Source organism: Pseudomicrostroma glucosiphilum, assembly GCF_003144135.1.
Source record: "Pseudomicrostroma glucosiphilum strain MCA 4718 unplaced genomic scaffold BCV69scaffold_4, whole genome shotgun sequence".
In the NCBI taxonomy this organism is placed as follows: Eukaryota; Fungi; Basidiomycota; class Exobasidiomycetes; order Microstromatales; family Microstromataceae; genus Microstroma; species Microstroma glucosiphilum.
Genome location: NW_020289916.1, coordinates 425,850 through 449,999, shown reverse-complemented (window position 1 = coordinate 449,999; position 24,150 = coordinate 425,850). Strand labels below are relative to the sequence as shown.

Genomic DNA, 24,150 nt, shown 5'->3' with positions numbered 1-24,150 from the left:
TCAGTGAGGGTTGCTGTCGCCTCAACGGTAGCGTCGGTGGTCGTGGCGGTGACAGTAGAGGTGGCATCAGTCTGCGTGGCAGTGACCGTGGAGGTGGCACCGGTCTCCGTGGCAGTGACAGTGGAGGTGGCGTCAGTGAGGGTTGCTGTCGCCTCAACGGTAGCGTCGGTGGTCGTGGCGGTGACAGTAGATGTAGCACCGGTCTCCGTGGCGGTGACTGTGGAAGTGGCATCAGTCTCCGTGGCAGTGACCGTTGAAGTAGCACCGGTCTCGGTGGCAGTGACAGTCGAAGTAGCGTCGACCTCCGTGGCGGTGGCGGTGACCGTAGAGGTGGCACCAGTCTCCGTAGCGGTGATGGTAGTAGTGCCATCGGTCTGAGTAGCAGTCGCCTCAATAGTAGTCTCGGTGTCCGTTGCAGTGACAGTGGAAGTGGCAGCAGTCTCGGTGGCGGTAATTGTCGAAGTGGCATCAGTGAGAGTGGCCGTGGCTTCGACTGTAGCGTCGGTGGTCGTGGCAGTGACAGTGGAGGTAGCGTCAGTCTGCGTTGCAGTGATTGTGGCAGTAGCAGCAGTCTCCGTGGCAGTAACTGTCGAAGTGGCATCAGTGAGAGTGGCGGTTGCCTCGACTGTAGCGTCGGTGGTCGTGGCAGTGACCGTAGAGGTGGCACCGGTCTCAGTAGCAGTGACCGTAGACGTAGCATCAGTCTCGGTAGCGGTGACTGTGGAGGTAGCGTCGGTCTCCGTGGCAGTGACCGTAGAGGTGGCGTCAGTCTCCGTGGCAGTGACGGTGGAGGTAGCGTCAGTCTCGGTAGCAGTGACAGTAGACGTAGCACCAGTCTCGGTGGCAGTGATGGTGGAGGTAGCACCGGTCTCCGTCGCGGTGACTGTGGAAGTAGCGTCGGTCTCAGTGGCAGTGACTGTAGAAGTAGCGTCAGTCTCCGTAGCGGTGACAGTAGATGTGGCACCGGTCTCCGTGGCGGTGATGGTGGACGTGGCACCAGTCTCGGTGGCAGTGATCGTAGACGTGGCAGCAGTCTCCGTTGCAGTGACTGTGACGGTAGCCGAGTCAGTCTCGGTAGAGGTAACGGTAGAAGTTGCAGTTGCGTTAGCTGCGTCCGTGACAGTGACAGTGTCAGCAGATTGGGTGACGGTGACGGTGTCGGCAGTCTTGGTGACAGTGACAGCATCTCCGGCCTCGGTGACCGTAGAAGTTGCAGTTGCGTTAGTAGCGTCGGTGACAGTGACAGTGTCAGCAGGCTGGGTGACAGTGACGGGATCGGCCGTCTGAGTGACGGTGACAGCATCGCCCTTCTCGGTGACAGTGGTAGAGTCAGTGACCGTAGTGGCAGCACCTGACTGAGTGACAGTGGTGGCGTCAGTGACAGTGGCCGTGGTCGCCTGCGTCAAGGTCGACACGACGGTAGTTGCCTTTCCAGAGATGGTCGTCTCAACGGTAGTGGTCTTTGTGGTAGTCGTAGGCTGCACCGAGATGACCGTGCTGGTGACCTTTCCGGCAGTCACAGTGGTAGCCTTACCTGCAGCCGTCGTTGTCAGTGTAGTGGTAGTGGGGACATTCACAGTGGCAGTCTTTGTAGAGACGACCGTGGTGGGGACGGTAGTCGGTACAGTCTGAGTCTTTGTCGTGACTACCGTGGTGGGGACTGTAGTTGCATCAGTCTTGGTCTTTGTCGTGACTACCGTGGTGGGAACAGTTGTCGCTACGGTCTTGGTCTTGGTCGTGACAACCGTGGTGGGAACAGTTGTGGCATCTGTCTTGGTCTTTGTTGTGACGACAGTAGTGGGGACCGTGGTAGCAACAGTCTTTGTCTTGGTCGTCGTCACGGGCACAGTCGACAGAATGGTCTTGGTCTGTGTCTGAGTGGCGGTAGAGAGGGTGACCGTAGACGTCCGGGTGGTAATGGCAGCGGGAGCAGCCTCGACCAGAAGAGCTGGGAGGCAGGCGCAGGCCAGGACGAGGAAGGGGATGGTGAGCTTCATCTTGAAAGTGTTAGTCTGGAAAGGAGTGTGAGAAAGAGAGTGTGGGAAGCCTAGTATAGAGTGAGGCTGTAGAACGCTAACACGACAAGAATTGGGGAGGAGGATCAAATGAAGGTCGGGAGGGTGTTAGTACGAGAGGCGGGGGATGAGGAAAAGGGAGGGCGGGGGAAGGGAGAGAAGGGGGAGAGACGAGTAATATGGAGACGAGGTGAGCAGGGTCCTCCCGACTTGGTCAGAGGTAGACCTTATATGATCAAGGCTACCTCTCCCCTGGAAAATACGGCGATCGTGCCGAAGTTGTCGATAATGAGGCCACATTTTCCCAATGCATGCATACCAGGAGGCTTGGTATCGATCCGCCGTGAGACTTCGGACACCGGTCCACCCTTGCGCCTCTCCCTTTGTTCACTGAACTTCGACCACCTCCGTACCCAGGCGTAGTGGTGGGTAAGCGTAAGCGTAAGCCGGTGGGGGGTGCAGTGATATCGAGAGGGGGGGAGAATGCGATTTGGATTCTGGGCTGAGTCTGAAGCGGGCCGTAGGGCAGTTATTTTCAGCCCCGGCGGAGGAGACGAGGCGTCGGAGTCGGCTGAATTTGTCATTGGCCTGACAGCGCCACGTCGCCTGTCTGATCGGGAGGCGTGGCGTGACATTCGAGGGCCGACGTGCGCCTCGAGTTAAGCTCGCGGGACGGAGGAATGTCTGGTCCAAGGCATCGATCGCCCTCATTGTCTTAGGGGTAGAACCTCAGATTCCCAGGCTCGCTTCCCGTGGCGCTTTGTCCTCCCTCGGCTTCCCCGGAAAGTAGTAGCACAGCTGCCTGCACCAACGGCTCACCAGGCATGTGTCCCACTGATTCCTCTGCTGCCACCACTCCGATCCTGGTCGAGGGTGATGCGGGGAGCTGCCGGCTAGTACCGTACTCGTCGCTCAAGCGGGGCAGCTCAGGGCCGGCCCCCCACTGCAGGCTGCATCCGGGTTCCCGGGGCGTATGTGTGTGTGATATGCGAGCCAAGCCCCCTCCTTTGTTCCCAATGGGCAGAGGGGAAGTGTACCCGCCTTCTCCTCGACCACATCATCTCAAACCTGCTTGCTTGCCCACTGCACCGATCAGGTGCGTGCCTGCGTGCGTGCCTGTGTGCCGATCATACCTCGGTCGAACAGCCACACTGATGCAGGCGCCACCGACCCGACGTTCTGTACACGCAAAATTGGGAGAGAAGTTGGACAGAACATTGGGATATAGATTCGTGACGCAAAAACGCATGAGAAGAGACTGAAGCGATGCAAATGGGACATATCGTCTTAGGGGCGGGGGCGGGCCGGTGGAACGGCAGGGCATGAAAAGTTGGTAGTCAAGGAATAGGTGCTGGGGAAAAGGGTGGCGTCACGTTGAAGATGACGGAGGAAATGCAAGACCGCAAGACAGGAGGGCAAGGTAGCCTTTACGCTGCCTCACTACTCACTCGGCATACTGATCCACACTGCCACATTCGCAGACCAGATTTTGATCTCCGTGAACATCGTCCAGTCTTCCGCTCGCGGGCCAGAACTTCCGCTCACGCAGACCCTCGACGGGGTAAGCAGCCAACTCTCGGGAGTAGGGCCGCTCCCACTTGTCAGCAGTTACGACTTGGGCAGTATGTGGCGCATTCTTGAGAACGTTACCGTGCTCTTCGGAGTGGGACTTGCCATCGATGATATCCTGAATCTCTGATCGGATGGAGATCATTGCCTCACAGAAGCGGTCGAGTTCCTGAAGCGACTCCGACTCGGTCGGCTCGATGAGCAGCCCTGTGCTGATGGGCCACGAGCAAGTGGGGGCATGGAAACCATAGTCCGACAATCGCTTCGCTACATCGGATACGGAAATGTGGGACTGGAACGGAGCCAGGTCCAAGAGGAACTCGTGAGCGACCCGAGACTTCTCATTCGTGTAGCGCAGCTTGTAGTGGGGAGCCAGACGAGCGGCCATATAGTTGGCCGACAGAAGAGCGAGGGCAGAAGAGTTGCGAAGTCCTGTCCAGCCGAGCTGCTTGATGTACGCCCATGAGATGGTCAAGATGGAAGCACTACCGAAGGGGGCAGCGGAGATGGGCCCAATGGCCTGTTCTCCGCCCACCGATGCCAGAGGGTGGCCCGGCAGGAAAGGAGCCAGATGCTCGGCACACAAGATGCAGCCGACTCCGGGGCCTCCTCCGCCGTGAGGGATGGAGAAGGTCTTGTGAAGGTTCAAGTGAGTCACATCTGCGCCGATGATCGCCGGATTGGTCAGGCCAACTTGGGCTTGCAAGTTGGCACCGTCCATGTAGACCTGACCGCCGTGTGAGTGCACAATCTCACAAGCTTTCTGAATCCCACTCTCAAACACTCCGTAAGTCGACGGGTACGTAACCATGAAGGCGGCGAGCTCCTCTGAGTGCTCAGTAGCCTTTTCTTGCAAGTCCTCCAGGTCAAGAGTTCCGTCGGCCTTGTTCTTGATGGCAACGACCCGCATGCCGGCCATGATGGCAGAAGCCGGATTGGTACCGTGGGCTGAGCCCGGAATCAGACAAACGGTACGTTTTTGTTGCCCTTTGCCATCGAGATAGGCCCTGATGACACTCAGACCAGCGAACTCCCCCTGTGCTCCGGAATTGGGCTGGAGAGATACGGCAGGGAAGCCAGTGATGGTGCAAAGATCCTGGGAAAGCTCACGGATCATGACATCGTAACCCTGCGCTTGCTCTTCAGGCGCAAAGGGGTGAAGGGAACCGAATTCAGCCTTGGAAAGAAGCATCATTGATGAAGTGGCGTTGAGCTTCATAGTACAGCTTCCCAAGGGGATCATCGCGTGGACCAGCGAAAGGTCCTTGCCTTGAAGGTGGTAGATATACCTCAACATCTGCGTCTCTGAGCGATGCTCGGAGAAGACCTCTTGAGTGAGGTATTTTGAGGTGCGCTTGAAGTCGGGCACTGGGGGCAGAGACTGCTGACTGACGCCAGCCTTGGCAGCTTGCGGTGAGGTCGCGACACCAGACTGAGCAGATGCTGGGATCTTTGGCTCTTTAGCAGGAGGAGTCGAGATCTCCAGAGTCTCCAGCGACTCTGCATCGAGCGAGAGGTCTTGAGCGATACGTAGTACGTGCGCAGGCCGGTATGGCGCGACGACGCCTTCCTCAGCTGCCTTGCCCTTGCTGCTTCCCAAAGCGAGGGCAAAGACATTGAGGATATCGGTCAAGGTCTCTACACCTACAGTCTCGTCAAGAGTGATACCGACACGCGTGTCTGAGATACGACGAAGGTTGATACCAGCCTTATCTGCTTCGGCGTGAACACGCACGGCTCCTACGCTGGCTTTTGCTAGGTCGATGGTGAGTGTGTCAAAGAAGGCACCATCACGGTTGACGACGCGTACGCCGATCTGAGTCAGCTCATACTTGAGCAACCGTATCAGGGCATGAACCTTGGCGGCAATCTTGCGCAGACCGTCCGGCCCGTGGTAGATGGCATACATTGCGCTCATGTTGGCCAACAAGGCTTGGGCAGTGCAGATGTTCGACGTCGCCTTCTCCCTGCGGATGTGCTGCTCCCTAGTCTGCAGAGCGAGTCGATAGGCCGGCTTGCCCTGCTGGTCTTTGCTGAGACCGACGAGACGTCCCGGGATCTTACGCTTCAGCTTGTCAGAGACAGCAAAGAATGCCGCATGAGGTCCTCCATATCCAGGAGGGACTCCAAAGCGAGCACTGTTGCCAAGGGCGATGTCAGCACCCCACTCTCCAGGTGGCTTGAGCATAGTCAAGGCCAGAAGATCGGTGGCAGCAATGACCATACCACCGGCCGACTTGACCTCCTTTGCAAAGGCCTCCCAGTCTGTAATGCGACCATCGACGTCGGGGTACTGGACTAGGGCGCCCAGGATGTCATCCTTGGCAACCTCATCCGCAGAAGGCAGCTGATGACCTTGTGGAGTCCGCAGCTCGGTGACGAGGACCCTGATCCCGAAGCCCTTGGCTCGCTGACGCAGGACGGCGATGGTCTGGGGCAGAACGCCACGATCAACGAGAAGCGTCTTCTTCTTGCTCTTGGACTGACCATAGGCCAAGACCATTGCCTCTGCTGCTGCTGTTCCTTCGTCCAGCAAAGATGCATTGGCGATGTCAAGCCCGGTGAGCGACTTGACCATAGTCTGGAAGTTGATCAAGGACTCGAGCCTGCCCTGCGAGATCTCAGCTTGGTAAGGGGTGTAGCTGGTGTACCATGCTGGGTTCTCGAGGACGTTGCGTAGGATGACGGGTGGAACCAAAGTGTTGTGATAGCCCATGCCAATGAAGCTCTTGTGCACCTTGTTCATGGCTGCAATCTCTTGACCACGACGCAGCAATTCGCTCTCCGACAAGGGTCGGATGGTGTCGGGGCTGACCGCGTCCTTTGCCAGTCTGATATCGCTGGGGACCGCGTCGGCGATGAAGTCGTCGTAGGAAGTGTACTCCAGTGTCTTGAGCATATGCTCAATGTCATGTTCTCTGGGTCCCAAGTGACGCTTCTCGAAGCTATCGAGAGGTGCGAAGACGGAGGATGCAACCTCGTTTGAGCCTAGATCCGGCGCATGGGTCGCCAACGACCGCGAAGGACCAGGCGCAGTGGAAGGAATCTGTCGCGGGAGGCGAGGCGCGGTAGCGAGGGTCCTTCGAAGGAGCAGGGGCGCAGGCGCGGCGACCCTGCTGCGCAGCCAAGTCCGAGCTACCACGGACATGGTACGGAAGAAGTCGGGAGTGGGCTGAGTCAAATCACAATTTGCTGCCGAGAGAGCGTGTGAGGTAGACTAGGGTCAGCAGGCGCTTGAACTGTCTGCTAGCGCTAGGTGAGAGAGGATGGTCGAATATGAGGATAAGGTAGGAGAAAGATAGCAGCGGGAAAGGCGACTGACGAAGAGGAAGGACGGTAGCAAATGGCCGAGGAAGGATGCAAAGGATGGCAAAGGGCAAGGAGAGGGTCGCAGCCAGCCGCCGGCTGCACGGCAGGCACAAAGAATCAGCCGAGATTTGCCTCCTTTCCGGTCCGGCGCAATTCCGTTCCGACACCCGATTGGCTGACCAAAGTGTGCTGCATCAGAAGAAATTGGCGGCCACTTCCTTCTGATATTCTCACATACCAGGGCCACTGCTCCACCAAGGTACTCGCATCGCTCGAGCTTCTCACAAGGGACACTGTTCACGGCCATCGAACAGATCCTTCAGCGCCTTCTCACCTTCCCTTTCTTCGCGATCACGAACGGAGTAGCTCCACGAACATTCCCAGCTCAGCTTCGATTTCATCTGCGCTACACCTCCCAGGCTACAGGTAGTCAGAGCAACTGATGACGTGCTACAGCAGAAGCTGGTCCTCTACATAGCGCTTCCCATCATCATATCAGCGCCACTGTTCTGCTCTCCTCCTCATTTTGGGGTTCCCTCTGGCGCTGGCATAGTTTTGTTGCGGAAACGGCCAGGCTAGTGGCGGCTCAATGCGCTTCCATGTCCTCGGCCTGGGATCCATTGGGACTCTGATATCGTATCATCTCAGAAGATCAATACGGCTGCGGCAACAGAGAGGCTTCTTACATACCCCAGGAATCGACCCGATACCACCGGAGATCACTGCCGGCTTGCCCGCCAATGCTGCTGATACTAGCGTCACACTACACCTCAGGCGGGAGTATGTTGCTCAGGCGTTTTCGGGAGCGAGCGTAGAGCATGCCGGCATACGTTCCATTGAGACTGGCTTCAGGCTCGAAGCTGGCTCCACTGGGCAGCCTCTTACGCCACGAAAGCAATTCGGCAACTCACGGAATGGCAGACGTGGACATTTGAGAGACAGGCCTGACAACGCCATTCCGCAGGGGCCCTCAATTGTGGAGCAAGCAGGCTATGCAAAGGGGCCCGATGCGATAGATTCCCTCATCGTCACCACGAAAGCAGACGCCACTGTTCAAGCTATAGCTCCCCTCTCGAAGCGTTTGACGCCAGCCTCAACAGTGGTCTTGCTGCAGAATGGTATGGGCGTAGTCGACGAGCTCATACATACAGTGTTTCCCGATACAGCTTCGCGCCCTCAAATCATCTTGGGGAATCTCAGTCATGGCTGCTATAGTAGGGGTCAATTTCAGACTATTCATGCTGGCTATGGTAGCATGCGGTTGGGGCTGATACCGGATCCCAGAGGGAGAGCCGAATACGAGAGGCGGCTGCAAGGACGTGCGACCTCATCACTAAGAGTCCCCGACAGTGACACTACCTCCAGGAGCAACCTCAGCGGCCTCGATCTCAATGCCATCCCACGAGATGCCTCCCATCTGACTCTTCGGTATACCCTCGCTTCGCTGCTCTCCCTCCCCCTAGATGTACATTGGGATCCTCTCGAGTCATACCAGGTCGGCGCACTCCGCAAGCTAGTTGTCAATGCTTGTATCAATCCCCTCACTGCCATCATGGACTGCCAGAATGGGCAGCTGGTAGGTGATCCCTACGCGCAGCAGATCTGGTCAGAGGTATGCCACGAAGCAGCTGAAGTCTTCCTCGCTGCGGCCCAGGCCGACATGGATGGACCATCTTCAGCCCGTCGTATGCCAGAATACTCTGCAAAGGTCTGGAAAGGTTCTCCGCGGCCCTCTATAGCGCCATGGACGCAGGTGACCCACCGACCACTCCCATCTGGCAACCCTTCGGACCCACCCCCCAAGCCTCTACTCGACCCTTCCTTGACCCCATCCGCCCTCTTCTCCGCGGTGCGAGACGTAGCTACCAAAACCCGCAAGAACTATTCCTCAATGCACTCCGACGTGCGTGGTTCCCCACTTGTCTCTCGACCCGACCGAAGCTCAGTGGGGTCAGTAGACAAAGGTTGGAAGCCAGGTCGAGGAAGGACAGAGATAGACTATATGAATGGCTATCTTGTCCAGCTTGGAAAGGCGTTTGGAGTAGAGGTAAAGACGAATGAGATGCTCAGGAGGCTCGTGTTGAGTCTTGGATGGGGAGATAAGAAGGCAACTTGGCAACGGCGGAGTCAGGTGCGGGAGGAGGAGGAGCAGCAGGAGCGGTAGCACGACGCGGCGCGGTTAGTCAGTGGGTCAGTCAGTCAGTCAGTCAGTCAGTCAGTCAGTCATTGGACGCGGTCATCAGCATTTGGACTAGTCACATCGCAGCACATCTTAGAGGGACTAGTTGGGTGATTATCTTATGCCTTCTCCTGCAGTCCTACCACCCAATACCATCCATTCATTCATCATTCATCCATCGTCGGCACTCCTATATCCGACGCGAGGCAGCACTGCCACAACTTTCCCATTAGGACGTTCGAGGAAAGTACGGAAAAAGAAAGTGGACGTAGGGAATGTCTCGATGCGCCTGGCACGCTACGGACTGGACTTTAATGGCTGAAGTGATCTATTGTCATGTGCCTTCCCTCGTATCTGCGTGTGATTTGAAGAATGGCACAAAGGTATCTCATCTCGCTCATCAAATAGCTCCCTAGACTTGAAGCTTAACCAGCTAAAGGCTCTGCTACCCCTTCTCGCCCTTCTGCACCACCACCACCACCAGGAGCAGCAACGGCATCTCCTCTAACTCCTCTCCTTCTCTCACTCCTCTCCTCCTCTCACTCTTCTCCTCCTCTCACTCTTCTCCTCCTCTCACTCCTCTCCTCCTCTCCCTACTCCTACTCTTCTGCCTCTTCTCCTTCTCCTTTTCCCCAACCTCCTTTCCCTCATCCTCATAATTCTTCAATTCACTCGCCTGTAGATAAACTTCATCCCTCAGCTCTTCTTCAAATAGCCCCGTCCGACCCACGAGGGCTTTCCCACCACCAAAAGCAAGGGTGAGGAAGAGGATAGTGAGGCGAGCGGTATAGAGGAGGGAGGCGGAGCGCTCCTTTGGTGTGAGCGTAGGGCCATCTGGTTCGGCCGATGAGAAGGACAGGGAGGAAGAGGCGAGTGCTCGAAGGAAATAGTCCATCGAAGCAGCGAGTAGGAGCGGGCTGCACAGGAGCAACAGACAGCTGCCTACTATGGGGAGGAAGACCTTACGGAGGGAAAAGAGCGGGGCAGGGTGACGCAGACCGCGGCGGTACGTCTCTTTGGCCGCTGCAAACCAGTCTGGTCTCAGTCGCTGAATGACGACGCGATAAAAGACTTCTTGCTCGAGAAGGCCCATGGCCCAGGCGTACGGCATGGAGGTTTGCGCTACTTGCGTAGGCGAAAAACGGATGGGAGCAACGAGTACTGAAAGGAGCAATGAGATCAGAGGACCACAAAGAGAATGAGAGCCGTTAGCCATCGGTGTGAAGGAGATCTACCGCCGCGACACTTAATACTCACACTGATCGACAGTCAACCCCACGATCGCAGGCATCAGCAGCCCAAAGCTCACCAAGATCACTGCAGCGTTCCCGGCCCTCCAAGCCCACCTGCGCACTCTAAGTCGCAACCGCTTCTTCGCCAGAGGAGTCGTGGGCTTTGTCCACCAAAGAGACTTGCGCAACTCCCTTCGAGCGCGCCTGTTCCCTTGCAATTTGCCCTCGCCACCCCAGGATGGGCGATCCAACTTCCGTTGCGCCGTCTGTGTGCGCGAGAGGAGGTCAGCGAGGGGGAAGACCGGGGAGAGGGCGATGATGCCACGAGTGAAGGCATAGACGTCATGGTGGTCCGCTTGATCCCCAAGAATCCAGCGCCCGAGGACAATGGGGACAAAGACAGTAAAGAGAGCTCCGACGGCCATACTGGCCCACAAGAAGAAGAGCAGCAGCTTGACTCGTCTGCCGAACCCTATTGGCAGGCGCAGGACCTTGTACTTTGCCTTGGGCTCCTTCATCTTGGCAATCTTCTCTTCCTGGACCTGCAGGGCTTCCTTGCCTCTTTCGCTGATCGGCACACCTCCCGCGTCGACTTGGATCATCAATGGAGACCCAAGAATAGAATTGTCCGAGTCTGGCACGCGAGCATAGAAGCTGGGCTCCTTGGCATCGCTCTTCTTTGGTCCAGCGATCCTCTTGGGTTCGAAAAAGTACTCTGCTATGCCCAGACGGTACGTAGCGAAGCGCCACCAGCGTCTGGAGATGCTTGAGCCGCGCTTGAGCGGTCTAGTCAGCTTGGCCAGTGCTGGGAGCACAAAGACGATGCAGAGCAGATCGAGTGGAACGAAAGGAGGTCGTCCACTGAGTCGCAGAGGAAGCAGATCGGTTCCCTTGACTAGCTGACCAAAGAGGTAGCAAGTGACGCCAAATAGGCAGACGATGAGTCCACCATACATTGTAGCGCTGGCCCCGATCTTCCTCAGATGTGTAATAGTCTTGCGCTCCAATATCTCCTTGATGGGCTGAAAGTCCGGATCTTCAGGATCACGAATCCAGCTGAGCACACCCGGACGAAGCGTACGGCGGATGTGCGAGATGAGACAGCCTAGGCGGAACATAAAGAGGGTACCGATGAACCAGAGCTGAAAGATATAAGTGACGGGCCTGTTGAGTAGTTGGTTGTAGCGTGACTCTAGCGTTCCCGTGAAGAGAGGCAGAGTGCACAAGTCGAGGGTGATACCACAGCCAATCGGGAAGACGACGATCTCGATACAGAGGAAGGCGAGGACCTTGACCACCGTCAACACCTGTATGACGACTTCCTTGACCCACTGCTCTTCCAACGTCTCGTTGTTCGAAGCTTGTGCTCCTTTCTGTCTTCTCTTCCGGTACTCTCCAATGCCAATATGAGTAGCAATAGACGCCATCAACCAGAGATGTCCAACAAAAACGCACACGACTTGATTCGAGGTGGTGACGGCCCGAGTGACCAGCCGCGCTTCGATGGGATACAGCAAATTGTCGGAGGTCCACGAGGGTATCTTGGAGAGCTGGCCCGCAAAGGAATTGACAGCTGATTTGACAGGCTCGTGAGTACGCTCCGCCGCCTCTCCATTGCTAAAGAGATTCACAACTTGATGTAGAAGGCTGGAGGCAGTCGACGGATCGGAAGCCTGTGAGGTCCCAGTCGTCGCCCATTGCCATCCCATTCGCCCCATGCCTTTCCAGACTACTTCGATCAGCCAGTCGAAACAAGGGTCAGTCACGAGACGGACCAGCCTGATGGGAGCGCTGATGAACTCGACCAGACCAGCGCCGAGTCCAAAGAGGCGCCCCACAAAGTACGGCAAGCCAATGAAGAGGAGGATGAAGAAGGAGCACAGGGCGACGACGATGGAGAGGTTTGCGAGGACGTTGAGGGGATCGCCTCTGAATCCGATTGCGTCCAGTACGCCCTGAAGCTCTCCTTGCACCTCTTCCCAGTCGGCATCGGCATCGGCTGCAGCCGCTGCAGCTTCAGCGGCAGCAGCTTCTGCTTCCCAGGCCTCTTGAACTGCAGCAGCATTGTTGAGTCGTCCATCCATTGCCTCTCCTAGAGCGTGTCGTACCTGCTGCTGGTCTGGACCAGGAAGGAGCCCACGGGCGGCCGGGGCGGCCGGAAGCTCAGGCGGTGGTGCTCCTTCCCTCTCTTCTCGCCTGAGCCGTACTGCACCATTCTGACCACGCCGCTGATGCTGGTTGCGAGGAGGATCATCTTCGTCGTGCGAGGCATTTGAGGACGATGCAAGGGATGATCCCGTGTCGCTGCCCCATGCTTCATCGTCTCCATCTTCGACTGCAGATTGAGACGCCTCACTCAAGGTAGATGAGCTGCTATCCGCTTCGGCTGCATGTCCGTCTCTGGGACTGTCTTCTACCATTGCAGGCAGGACGCCCTGTGCCTCGTCAACAGGCGTGGTGTCTTCATCGGACGGGACTTTTGCCTTTGTCTTATCTGTGCTGATTTGACCTTCTTGGTCATCGGCCAATGTAGGCGGCAAGGATTCTTGATCCGGCGTTGCAACCGATGATGCCGAGCGATACACGTCACCCACTGTAGTAAAGCGCTCATTGTCGTCGTGCACCGGAGCCTCCCCCACTGAGGGGCTGTGGGCTCCGAGATCCGCCAGCTTGCTTGTCGATGCTATCGATGGTTCAGTGACCTCCTCTCTCCCCACAGCTTGCGGGCCTGTCAACGGCACTTCCTCAGAGGCAAGTATCGGCCCTGCTGAGAATCGGGCGAGGCGGGCGAGGCGCATTTCATCATGATCGTACCTCCCGTCCCCTTCCTGCTGATGTTGTGGGCTGCTCGATGAGGTACTTGCCTGTGCGAAATCGACCGGGACAAGTCCTGAAAGCTGGGATGACAGTGTCTCACCAGGCTCGTCGAATGTATCCCGATGAGCGACATCATCTTGCGCAGTGGCAGTAGAAGGGTTCACTGCCTCGCCTTGCATCTGCTGCTCTGCCCCTTGAGGTACAGCTAGTCTTTCTGCCACAAAGGGCCGCAACTCCTGTTGCAGTTCTCGCATGACCTCTGCTCTCCTCGCTGCCAGTCTCCTCTCTTCTTCTTCCCTCAGCATGTCCACCTCTCTACGAGGCTCTTCCAAGCCGGGTACGTGAGCTGGTAGATTCATGATGACCCATTCTCGAGTGAACCAGGCAGCTACTACCAGGACTACTATGGAGCAGGTGAGAATCTGGCCTTGGAAGATGTCTTGACTAACCCAGCTGCGAGCAAGAGGGGCAAGGAGAGCAGATGAACAGGGTGAACGTAGCTGATCTGCCTTCTACTCGGACTCACTTTGCTGGCGTCTTCCAATCCCAGGACATGACCTCCTCCTGGCCCGCTCTGGCAACGGACAAGATCCTCTGAACCCCACTGATGGGATGAAGCAGCGCCTTTGCGATATTTGATGGCTTGAACACTACAAAGATGGAGACGAGTGACCGGAGCGGACCATTCCCGACGTCTGTCGAGGCGCTCCGACTGGCGTTCTGACCCATCATCAAAGGTATCGTCGGCAGTGGCGAGGGCGCTGCTCTAGCCGAGGCGGAAGCCGGAGGAGCATTCAAGGTTCTCGTCATCTCTTCTGACACCACACCAGACCATGACACTGTCCCTGCGCCGCTGACCCAGAGTAGAGCATCGCTGATCCAGAAAGCTCCCCTGAAGAAGTTGATGTTGGCCCAAGGGAGGAATGCGAGCCAGATTGCCACTACAAAGGCGGCCCTGACGAGGAAAAGGGACCAGGAGAAGATTCGCTTGATGAGGAAGCGGACTTGCAGGTGAAAGGGAACTGCTGTGGGCATGGAGGAGGAGTAGATCTTGTGGAAGGCAAAGGTGTGGTGGCAAAGCTCACAGTGTGTCTTGCGAGAGTGTTGTAGCCATTCCTTCAAGCTGTGTAGCGGATGAGGAGGAGGGGGTGGGTGGTCAGAGGGAGTTCGGAGGGGGACTCTGTCACGCTGATCGCTGCGACTCACCAGTCTTGGTGGCAATACCGTATCGATCCTGCGCACTTGCAAGGATGATAGAGGGGCTGACCTGGCTCAGGTCCACAGCGACATATCCTGCATACATTGTCGGCTGTAGTGGACTCGCTATCGGAGAGGTGGCCATTTGTACTGGACCGCCGCATCGGCTGACCACCTGTGTAGCCATCGTATGCTTCGCGATTGTCATCGTCACTATCGGTATCCTGCCATGAGCCAGAGGCAGGCCGCGGCTGCTGTTCCACGACCTGAGCAGCAAGTGGGCCGGAAAAGGACTTGAAAGGCTGTTCCTCGTGAGGTGGCGTCAGATTCGTCTCTGACTCTTCTTCGCGCCAAGTGCTCTCCCAGGGTATATAGCCAAAGCGCGGAGGAGGTCTAGGCATCCTCTGTGTATCGTCATCGTCGGCCACTATGGGCTGCCGAGATGAGGAAGCAGCAGCGCCCGAGGTCGAGGGATGACTAGATGTCTCACGCAGATCAAGGGTGTCCAGCTCCTGCTGCCATTCCTGCTGAGCCCTACTGGCGGGTGAAGAAGGCCCTGCATGGGCTCTATCACCGCCCTCGTGATCCATGGTGATGATGAGTTGTGGGGTCCGAGGTGACTGGCGACGAAGAGTAGTACAAGGGCAGGCGATAGGGCTGGCTAGTGGCCCCTTCCCCACTGCTCCGTCTGATGCATCGGATCGGAGGCAGGAGAGGTGGTTTGCCCGGTTCCGATTCCGATCGAGATGCGCCACGCGGGGGGGTCTGTGCAGGGCGGGGGTTGCGCTGCGCGTTTGTCACAGTGTTGCTCTGTTTGTGTTGTGAAGCGAGGCGCCTGTCTGCCAGCTTGGAACAGACAAGGCGCAGGCGCACAGGGGAACGACGACATGGCAGCCGGGCCTCACTCGCTCATCCCCGCCTCCTTCCGTATCATCGTCACCTCGTCACCACGACTACCAGTACCCACCTCGCCAGACTCATCTCAGCTCACGCCACTCCAGCGTTCACAGCAAGCCCCCTCGCACCACCACCACATAGACTTAGAGACATGGTGAGTAGGAGCCACCAGCCAGCGCAACTAGTACCCACTCGCAGCTCGACCCCACAAGGGGCATACAGCCAAGGCAAGGGCAGCGGCATCAGCAGCGTCACAGCAAACGAGGTCGTCCGTCGAGCGTACGCCATACCACTCCAGACCGACGACATCGTTTTACGCCGCTGGTATCTTCCTCATCTCCCGGCTGATCCTCTACTTTGCGCTGAGTTGCCTCACCTTGCTGACCATCTGCGTCCCTTCTATTCCCCCTTCTGGACCTCCCGGCTCTCCCCTCTCACAGGACAGGATCAAGGAGGTGAGTAATCCTTGCATCTGACGTGCTCGACGCATACAATCCCATGCTCACCCTCCTTACCCGATCTCGCTCCTGTTCCACAGAAACTCAACTCGCTGCGAGTCGAAGCCGACGCCGCCCTAGAGCGAGCCGAAGAGGCCGAGGCCAAGAACAAGCGTCTGGAGCAAGACGTCCTCACAAAGGAGCAGGAGATTGCTTCGCTCTCGCACAAGAATTCTCTGCTAGAGCAGGACCTGGAAAAGGCAGAGGGTAAAGTCACCGAGCACAAGAGTGCTAGGGAGGAGCACGAGAGCAACAGGGAGTCGGCCGATACTCTGCAGAGAAAGGTGGCACTGCTGGAGCAGGAGCTGGACCAGGCAGAGAAGAACCTGAGGGAGACGACTGAGAAGTGAGTGGAATGCTCAAAATGGCAACGTAGAGGGATTTGAGCTCAGTCTGATCTCAACTCTCATCCTCTCCTTGTTCTATCCTCACACCCCTTCTAGGCTCCGCCAGACGGACATCAAGGCTGAGCACTTTGAGAGGCAGGTCACACGTGCAGAGCAAGAGCGTGATCAGATGGAGAAGAAGTACGAGGACATGCAGGAGAAGTATCAGCAGTCCAAGAGGGAGCTCGACGAAGTGGTGCAACAGATGGAGAGCTTGTAAGCCCTTCGCCTGCCACACCGATTGCTTTGTCGAGCTGGCGAGTGGACGTGCGAGGCAGAGAGGGCAGTGCGACAAGAAGGGACTCAAGGCGAGTCGAGCACATTGGCTCCCGCCTTTCCCCTCTAGGCAGTACACCAGCCCACCGTCCATTATTGTGCAACATATCTTCATATGTACAATTTCACCTTGTCCACCCTCTTGGCCCTCGCTCTCAGTCATGAACGTGCTCTAGAGGATTACGTCGTATGTCTAAAACCCCGGGTCTACAGATCGAACGGGAGACTCCAGGCTGCCGCGATAAATTAGGTGGAAGCATCGGCAAGCTCCCAAAGAGCGTCTTGATAGCCATTCTCCTTCCTTCCTTTATGCCGCGCTCTCCTCTTCACCCGTTCCCCACCCTCTCATCAACATTCTCTCCTCCTCCTGCTCCTCTTTCCCCCTTCCCTTTCCCACACCCACTCCCGCCTCCACCCCAACCCCAAAAATTTCTTCCTCTTCCCAGCGTCTCTCCACTCTCCTCCTCCCTTCCCCCGCCGCAAATCCCGCTCCAGCGATCAGGAGTACAAGTCCCAAGTCGGCCGCTCCTAGGGGTACAGTTTGAAACACTCCTTGTAAGAGGGGTAGGTAGACGAGGAGGAGTTGAGCAAAGAGAGAGGAGAAGATGGTGTAGAGGAGGATGCGATTGCCGATTAAGGGAGTGGTGAGGGAGCGATTTTGAAGGGCGGAACAGAGGGAGAGGAGGACGAAGGTGGTGAAGGTCTGTGAGGGGCGATGAGGATGAGGAAGAAGAAGAGTTGAGGATGTGGTCAGAGCTTACACTCCTTGCCGTAGCTTTGGCTATGCTGAGAATCTGTACTCACCATTGTCTGATCCCTCTGATCGGCGAATCCGTCTCCTGTCAATTCCGACACATAGATGAACAACGTCCCTGCGAGAACTACGACTGCGCTGAATGCGATCCTTGCCAGAAGCCTCTGCGTGAGAACAGGAGCGTCCTTTCTTCTCGGCCTACGACGCATGACTGCTCGTCGATCCACCGGGTCCACCCCAAGTGACTGCGAAGGAGGTCCATCCATGAGGATATTGATGAAGAGGATCTGCATCGGATTCAGAGGCGCTTTCAATCCAAAGAGGGTTGAGAGGGTGAGAAGACTGAGTGCGGCTACAGCCGTGGAGAGTTGAAAGGAGAGGAAGTTCTGGATGTTGGTAAAGATGCCTTTGCCTTCCTCCACGGCGGGTAGGATGGTGGCAAAATTATCATCGACGAGGATGACGTCGGCGGCCTCCTTGGCCACGTCTGTACCGCCAGCTCCGAGGGAGATGCCTATGTCTGCCATCTTGAGTGCTGGTGCGTCATTGACTCCATCACCCGTCATGGCAACGACTTCGCCATTGGCCTGTAGAGCCTTGACAATGTCCATCTTATGCCGTGGCGTAGTGCGGGCAAAGATGCTTACTCTGGCGATCACCTCCTGCAGCTGTCGAGGCGTGAGCAAATCAATCTGCCTACCCGTCAAAACAGCTCTAGAGTCGTTTGCGCCGGCCTCGTGCTCATCCAAGATCCCCACTTGGACAGCAATGGCCTTTGCGGTAATCTCCGAATCACCAGTGATCATGATCACCTGGATCCCACCTCTACGCAGCTCGTGGACAGCCTCTCTGACTCCTGGCCGAGGCGGATCTTGCATGGCTTGCAGGCCACAGAAGGTCATTCGGTTCGTAGAACCTGTACTGGGGTTGCCTGTACAGCAAGCCAGGACTCGCAGACCGGCAGAGGCGAATTGAGTGGCGACGGATTGAATCTTGGCACGCGTAGCATCGTCCAGCGGTAGTGCCGCAGGCGGAGACGAGTCACTGTTGCTGCCCGCGCCCCCTCCAACATAAGTGCTGCACTTCTCCAGTACCACTTCAGGGGCACCCTTGAGATAGATCTTCTCGCCCTTGCCGAGCCCGCTAGAAGCAATGGCAGGGCCTTGCGAGGCGTCGGTAGACCCATTGCCCGATGCGACAAAGCTGCCCGTGACACTCATGTACTTGCTCTCGGAAGAGAAGGCCGTCTCGCTCGAGCGAGTAAAGTACGGGCGGCGATCGTCGAGGCCAAAGGTCCGCAGGATATTGATCATCGCAACGTCCGTCGCCTGGCCCACGTTGTCGCCCTTCTCGTCACGATGCGAGTTGTTGCAGAGACTACCGACAAGCAGCGTCCTAGCCAGAGCTTTCCCATGCGAATGAGGTACATTCTTTGTCAAATCTACCACCCCATCCTCGAGCGTAAAGAGGCGGCAGACGGTCAACTTGGAGGTAGTGAGAGTTCCTGTCTTGTCCGAACAGATGACAGACACAGAGCCTAATGTCTCTACGCTCGGCAGCCTCTTGACGATTGCTTTTCTGTTCGACATCCGCAAGACCCCCAGGGCGAGAGTGACGGTGACGACGATGGGCAAGCCTTCAGGAATGGCAGCCACTGCCAAGGAGACTCCTATGGTGAACATCTCCAGGGCGGGTCGCCTCTGCCAGAGTCCAACAAGACAGATGAAGCCAATGATGACGAAGCTGATCATGGAGAGCTTCTGCGCCAGATCATCCATACTTAGTTGCAGAGGTGTTCGCTTCTCTGTAACCTCGTCGACCATGCTAAAGATGGAGCCGAACTCGGTGTGACGTCCTGTACCAACTACAATCCCTCTCCCGTAGCCTGACTTGACCAGTGTCCCCATGAATGCGATGTTCTCCCTCTCGTTGATCGTGGTAGCCGAGATGTGAGCCGGCAAGGCTGGCGGGAGTAGCATCGACGAGGAGCCTCCGTATGGCCCCTCCGCATGCATAGTCTGCTCCCGGCTTGAAGCATCGTAGACAACTTCGGGCTCTGTGAAGCCAGTAACCTTCTTCCGAGGCTTAATCTCGCCTGTCAACGTACTCTCGTCAGTCTCCAGCTGGACGGCTTCCAGTATCCGCAGATCGGCGGGGATGCGATCTCCGGTGGAAAGAGCGACGATGTCCCCTGGAACAAGCTCATTAGCCAGAACACGAGAGGTGGTTCCATCTCGTATGAGCTGGCAGTAATGAGGGACCAGCTTGTTTAGAGACTCTAGCGACTCTGAAGACCGCCGCTCTTGAATGAAGGCGACTGAGAGGACATGATCGGGTTGTACGGTCGTATGTCCGCTGGGTTAGTCTTTCGTCCCGATACAACTCGTTCCCTTGGCATCGGCTCCTGACTCACCAGCGACGACGATTGCGACAGCCACAACGATGCTGATGGCGTCTTCTCTCTCCCCGACGAGTAGACTGACCACCGCGCTACCCAGCAGCAGCAGTATCAAGGGTTCCTTGATCTGATCCACCAACTTCGACCAGGGGCTGTCCTTCTCTTTGACAGCGAACTCGTTGTACCCTTTCAGCTGGCGAGTCTGTCCCGTTGCGGGATCTTTAATCGTTGTAGACCAAGGCAGCCTGGAGCGAATGGCTGGTACCTCGGCGGAAGACAGACCATGTGTTGTGGAGGTGAGGTTGGGAGAGGAGGCTGGGGTCAGGTGGAGCAGGGTCGCCGAGGGGCTGAGATGAGTGTAGTAGGCTGTAGGAGTGTGAGAAGAGGACCGAGGGTGATCGGAAGAAGCTGGAGGATATTCCGAGGCGTCTGTCGAGCCTGGGATGGAGAGAAGGGAGCCGGGAGGTGCGGCAGTAGTCAGCCTCTAGTCTCGGGACCCACCTCGCAATAGCCGCTCGGCTTGTTGGCTTGCTGCGAGAACGGTGTTTCGAGGAGATTACTTACCCGTACGAAGCATCGTGGAGAAGTGGAACGATTGAGCAGACGTAGGGCTGGGAGTTCGCAACATCCTCGAACTGCCGCCGCCAGGGGAGGCCATTGCCCTGCCCCTGTCCAACCCACCAGTCCCTGCTGCAGCACCATTCAAGCCATCTTTGCCAGCTATGGGGGGTCCATAGGGGTCATTGCGATGGTCATAGGTCGGTAGGTAGGAGGAAGATGCTAGGGGAGAAGGTGCCATGCTGATCGCGCAGCAATCGTCCGGTCGCAGCGAGGACACGAGGCAATGGGCTCGACTCTCAGTGGAGTGAGGCTTGGATCACACTCTCTCCCCCTCGGTGACCGTCTCGGAGTGCGAGCGGAGGGACGATGATTGTTACGAGATGACGATGACGACGATGAGGACCAGCTGGTGTGAGTATGGAGGCAGGAAGGTGTGTGAGTGTTGCAGCAACTCAAATGCTCCGAGGGAAGCAACACTCGCGCCAACGCTGCCCTTGGCCCCGCCACGCCCTGCCGCCGCCCCGCACACCAGGGGCGCGTCGGAAACGGAGGGAGCGAGTGTGGAGCTGGACGACGACGGCCGCCCTTTGTTCCCTGCCAAGTCCTCATCCGTCTTGATTCCTACTTGCGTTGCGCTGGTAGGCCATTCCCCACCACGACTGCAGTAGAGCTACCGTAGCATTCCCTTTCCCTCAGCGCTACATCACACCCTCTCTTGCGCTCGCATTGCTATTCAAAGCAGACTAGACCCTGTCAGGACGATTTGCCATCGAACGCAGCGCTGCGCACCTCTCGCCCTATTCAGCTAGAGCATCCGAATCAGCTCCTACAGATCCCGGCAGCTGTCACCTAGTCTGCCCTGGTTCCCTCATCCAGGCAGCTCGTCCTCTGCGCTTTTCTGCGTAGCGCTGCTGCCCACTCCATCGACCACGCTCCTGCGAGCCTCGTACGCAGCTAGCGCCTCCCCTACACCTCCTTTCGACCGGACTGCCTTCTCCGACCATGTCGGCCAATACAGATGCAAAGCTGTTCCAACGGAACAAGGTCCAAGAGCTTCGTGCCGACCTGCTCTCCGACAAGAAGGATAAAGGATGGGTACGCAAAAAGACGACTTTGAAGAAGATCATCGCCAATGCGACAATGGGTAATGACATGAGTGGGCTGTTCAATGAGGTGGTGGATTGCATGAGTATTCAAGTCTTGGAGATCAAGAAGATGGTTTGTGAGTAGCGAATAGAAGCTGATCCAGCTTGGACTGTGATGACGTATAGGGGTAAACGGGGCTGACGAGCCCCTCTCATCATACTGGCTTAGACCTGTACCTGGTGAACTATGGGCGCTCAAAACCTGAGCAAGTGGCCAATGCCATTCCCGGCTTCCTCTCGGACTGCAATGACCGCAATCCCTTGATCCGGGGACTGGCCATCCGGACCATGTCCTACATTCCTGTCCCCACTATCCTCTCGGCCCTCCTCGACCCGCTTCGGCACTCCCTCAAAGACTCGGACCCTTACGTGCGTAAGACTGCAGCCATCTGTGTAGCCAAGCTGTACATGCACGACAAGCGCACCGTAGAGAAGCACGGGCTCATCTCTAGCTTGAGAGATCTTCTGGCGGATACCAACTCGACGGTCGTGGCGAATGCAGTGGCGGCCTTGACGGAGATCAGCGAGAGGAGTGATAACATCCAGTTGAAGCTCAATCTCACCATTGCGAGCAAGCTGGTGAGCGCTTTGCCGGACTGTTCGGAGTGAGTAGCTAGACGAGGCGGCAAACGCTTGATGTTCGCTGGTGAGCTGACCCTGTCATGTCTCCTGCTCCCTCTCAGATGGGGTCAGACGTACATCCTCGAGTCTCTCATGTTCTTCGTACCGGCCGACTATGCCGACGCCGAGATTCTCGCGGAGAGGATCGCCGTACGACTGCAGCATGCCAACTCGGCTGTGGTGCTGACGAGTACCAAGGTCATTCTGTATTTGATGAACTACATTGCCAGCGCGGAGTTCAAGGAGGGTCTGTGTAAGAAGCTCAGCGGCCCATTGGGTGAGTAGAGCAATGATAAGCGATGGAGAATCGGCGTCCCCCGCTCTGACGGCTCCTTCCTACATTCCCCGATGTGATCTCTTTGCAGTAACGCTTCTCTCTTCTGGACCTGAAGTGCAGTACGTTGCGCTCCGCAACATCCTCCTCGTGATCCAGCGTCGACCAATCGTATTGCAGAATGAAGTCAAGGTCTTCTTCTGCAAGTACAATGATCCGATCTATGTCAAGATGGCCAAGCTGGAGATCATCTATCGGTTGGCCAACGAGAAGAATGTGGAGCAGGTCTTGGCGGAGCTGAGGGAGTACGCCACGGAAGTTGACGTGGACTTCGTGCGCAAATCTGTCAGGTCCATTGGTCGTTTAGCGTTGAAGATCACTTCCTTCGCAGATCGCTGCGTCGAGGTGCTCCTCTCCCTGATCAGCACAAAGGTCAACTACGTAGTGCAAGAAGCAATCGTCGTCATCAAGGACATCTTCCGAAAATACCCAAACCAGTACGAGAGCGTCATCGCTACGCTTTGCGAGAATCTGGACTCGCTGGATGAACCGGAGGCTAGGGCTGCTATGATTTGGATCATTGGGCAGTACGCTGATAGGATTGAGAATAGTGACGAGCTGCTGGAAGATTTCCTCTTCTCATTCTTGGAGGAGCCTGCAGAGGTGAGTCGTAAGCGGATGACATTACACTCACGAGGGCAGGAACAAGCGGCTGACATTTAAATTTTCTATCTTGTGCAGGTACAATTGGCACTCCTCACTGCCACTGTCAAGCTGTTCCTCAAGCGGCCCTCTGCGGGTGGAGAGCTTGTCCCCAAGGTGCTGAAGTGGGCAACAGAGGATGTGGAGAACCCAGATGTGCGAGACCGTGGATTCATGTACTGGCGTCTGCTGTCGACTGATCCAGCAGCTGCCAGAGACATCGTTCTGGTGGAGAAGCCTGCGATCAGCACAGAGACAGATCGAATGGACCGCCAAGTGTTGGATCAGCTGCTACTACACGGTGCATCCCTTGCAAGCATCTTCCACCGCCAGCCTCAGACGTTCATTCGAGGTGCCAAGGCCAGGCATCTGCCTGACTCGAATGCGCTAGACGAGGTCGCCCGTCGTACAGCCAGTGTGCATCTCCACTCCAAGCCGATTCAGAGAGGCGCCTATGTACCCGCTGCCAATGAAAAGAACACCGACGGCGAGAAGAAGGCAGTCCCGCCAGCTCTGCCCTCCCGTCCCTCTGCAAATAGCATCCCACAATACAATGGCGCCGACATGGACACCAATGGCGGTACGGCTACCATCACCGCTAGCTCTAGTAAATACAGCAACTTCAGCACTGGCACCGATGGTGGTGGGGTTGGTGAGCCTCTATCGCCTTCCCTTTCCCCAGTCGAGTCCGGCGCCTTTTCCGGCTCTGGAAATGCCAAGTACGATGCAGGTCGAGCGGGGGGCGGCAATGGCACTGCAGGGGGCACCATGGCTGTGCCAGTGGATGACGATGGGCCAGATCCTTATTCTATGCTGGCAGATCTGGAGCAGGACTATGCTTCTGGAAGCGGAGGTGGTGGGGCATATCGGACAGATCCACCTTTGCCGAAGAGGTCAGGTCTGAGCGGATGGAAGGACGATCTGCTGGGGTAAGGGCCGTGTGACAGCACGGTGAGACACCATCATTGTGTTCTCCCTTCTCCTTTCGTCTTCGTGTCTACAATACCACATTTACATCAACGATGGTGCCCCTGTGTCAGTGGTGTGGCGACAGCTCTATTTTCCGATGGCCGCTAACTTTCGTCTGCTGCCCAGAATAGACACAGCTTGGGGTCCCCTTGCGGACTATAGTGTCCCTGAGCCGTGTGTGTGTGTGTGTGTGCCGTCGGGAGTGCGACGACGCGGGAAGGGTCTCACTGTTGCCGCCAATCGGGATTCTGCGCCGATGGGGGGCTTGGCCCTCGCTGCCTTGTGACGCCCGGACTGAGCCGTGGGGCGCGGGCGCGCATGGGGGGAGGGGGGCAGGGGGAGCCAGACCAGG

At 57.0% G+C, this 24,150-nt stretch overlaps 8 protein-coding genes across 8 annotated transcripts in view; 4 read left to right on the top strand and 4 right to left on the bottom strand.

The window, feature by feature from the left end:
• The window catches only part of BCV69DRAFT_276597 (hypothetical protein), a gene marked incomplete at both ends in the record, with an annotated part of 2,735 nt that extends 738 nt beyond the window's left edge, over positions 1 to 1,997 (bottom strand). The window contains one exon of the mRNA XM_025491115.1: positions 87 to 1,997. Coding sequence (XP_025348998.1) covers positions 87 to 1,997 — 1,911 coding nt within the window. The remainder of the gene's footprint in view (positions 1 to 86) is intronic.
• Positions 1,998 to 2,601: 604 nt separating this feature from the next.
• On the top strand, positions 2,602 to 3,368 carry BCV69DRAFT_156907 (hypothetical protein). Its single transcript, XM_025489392.1, has one exon. The coding sequence runs from the start codon at positions 2,840 to 2,842 to the stop codon at positions 3,275 to 3,277; it is 438 nt and encodes a 145-aa protein (XP_025348997.1). The 5' UTR covers positions 2,602 to 2,839; the 3' UTR covers positions 3,278 to 3,368.
• Positions 3,306 to 6,950, bottom strand: BCV69DRAFT_281752 (putative GCV2-glycine decarboxylase P subunit). Its single transcript, XM_025492098.1, has one exon. The coding sequence runs from the start codon at positions 6,730 to 6,732 to the stop codon at positions 3,460 to 3,462; it is 3,273 nt and encodes a 1,090-aa protein (XP_025348996.1). The 5' UTR covers positions 6,733 to 6,950; the 3' UTR covers positions 3,306 to 3,459.
• A 532-nt stretch (positions 6,951 to 7,482) lies between these two features.
• BCV69DRAFT_268371 (hypothetical protein) lies at positions 7,483 to 9,388 on the top strand (the record flags this gene model as incomplete). The annotated part of the gene is made up of 4 exons (XM_025490863.1): positions 7,483 to 7,723; positions 7,832 to 8,601; positions 8,698 to 8,803; positions 8,870 to 9,388. 4 exons carry the CDS (start codon positions 7,483 to 7,485, stop codon positions 9,055 to 9,057), a joined length of 1,305 nt encoding a protein of 434 aa, XP_025348995.1. The 3' UTR covers positions 9,058 to 9,388.
• BCV69DRAFT_311547 (hypothetical protein) lies at positions 9,389 to 14,985 on the bottom strand. Its single transcript, XM_025494869.1, has 4 exons — positions 14,328 to 14,985; positions 13,648 to 14,244; positions 10,330 to 13,574; positions 9,389 to 10,233 (listed from the first exon to the last, which is right to left on the bottom strand). Exons 1-4 carry the CDS (start codon positions 14,906 to 14,908, stop codon positions 9,629 to 9,631), a joined length of 5,028 nt encoding a protein of 1,675 aa, XP_025348994.1. The 5' UTR covers positions 14,909 to 14,985; the 3' UTR covers positions 9,389 to 9,628.
• Positions 14,986 to 15,744: 759 nt separating this feature from the next.
• BCV69DRAFT_247174 (hypothetical protein) lies at positions 15,745 to 16,318 on the top strand (the record flags this gene model as incomplete). Its single annotated transcript, XM_025490239.1, has 2 exons — positions 15,745 to 16,058; positions 16,156 to 16,318. Coding segments are annotated over 2 exons (477 nt in total), but the record flags the coding sequence as incomplete, so codon positions are not given.
• A 363-nt stretch (positions 16,319 to 16,681) lies between these two features.
• BCV69DRAFT_268366 (calcium-transporting P) lies at positions 16,682 to 20,527 on the bottom strand (the record flags this gene model as incomplete). The annotated part of the gene is made up of 4 exons (XM_025490862.1): positions 20,091 to 20,527; positions 19,542 to 19,964; positions 17,179 to 19,445; positions 16,682 to 17,077 (listed from the first exon to the last, which is right to left on the bottom strand). The coding sequence occupies exons 1-4, from the start codon at positions 20,323 to 20,325 to the stop codon at positions 16,682 to 16,684; spliced, it is 3,321 nt and encodes a 1,106-aa protein (XP_025348992.1). The 5' UTR covers positions 20,326 to 20,527.
• A 160-nt stretch (positions 20,528 to 20,687) lies between these two features.
• Positions 20,688 to 23,918, top strand: BCV69DRAFT_281750 (Adaptor protein complex beta subunit). The gene is made up of 5 exons (XM_025492097.1): positions 20,688 to 21,309; positions 21,402 to 21,837; positions 21,916 to 22,130; positions 22,219 to 22,790; positions 22,869 to 23,918. The coding sequence occupies exons 1-5, from the start codon at positions 21,090 to 21,092 to the stop codon at positions 23,760 to 23,762; spliced, it is 2,337 nt and encodes a 778-aa protein (XP_025348991.1). The 5' UTR covers positions 20,688 to 21,089; the 3' UTR covers positions 23,763 to 23,918.
• Positions 23,919 to 24,150: the final 232 nt, after the last annotated feature.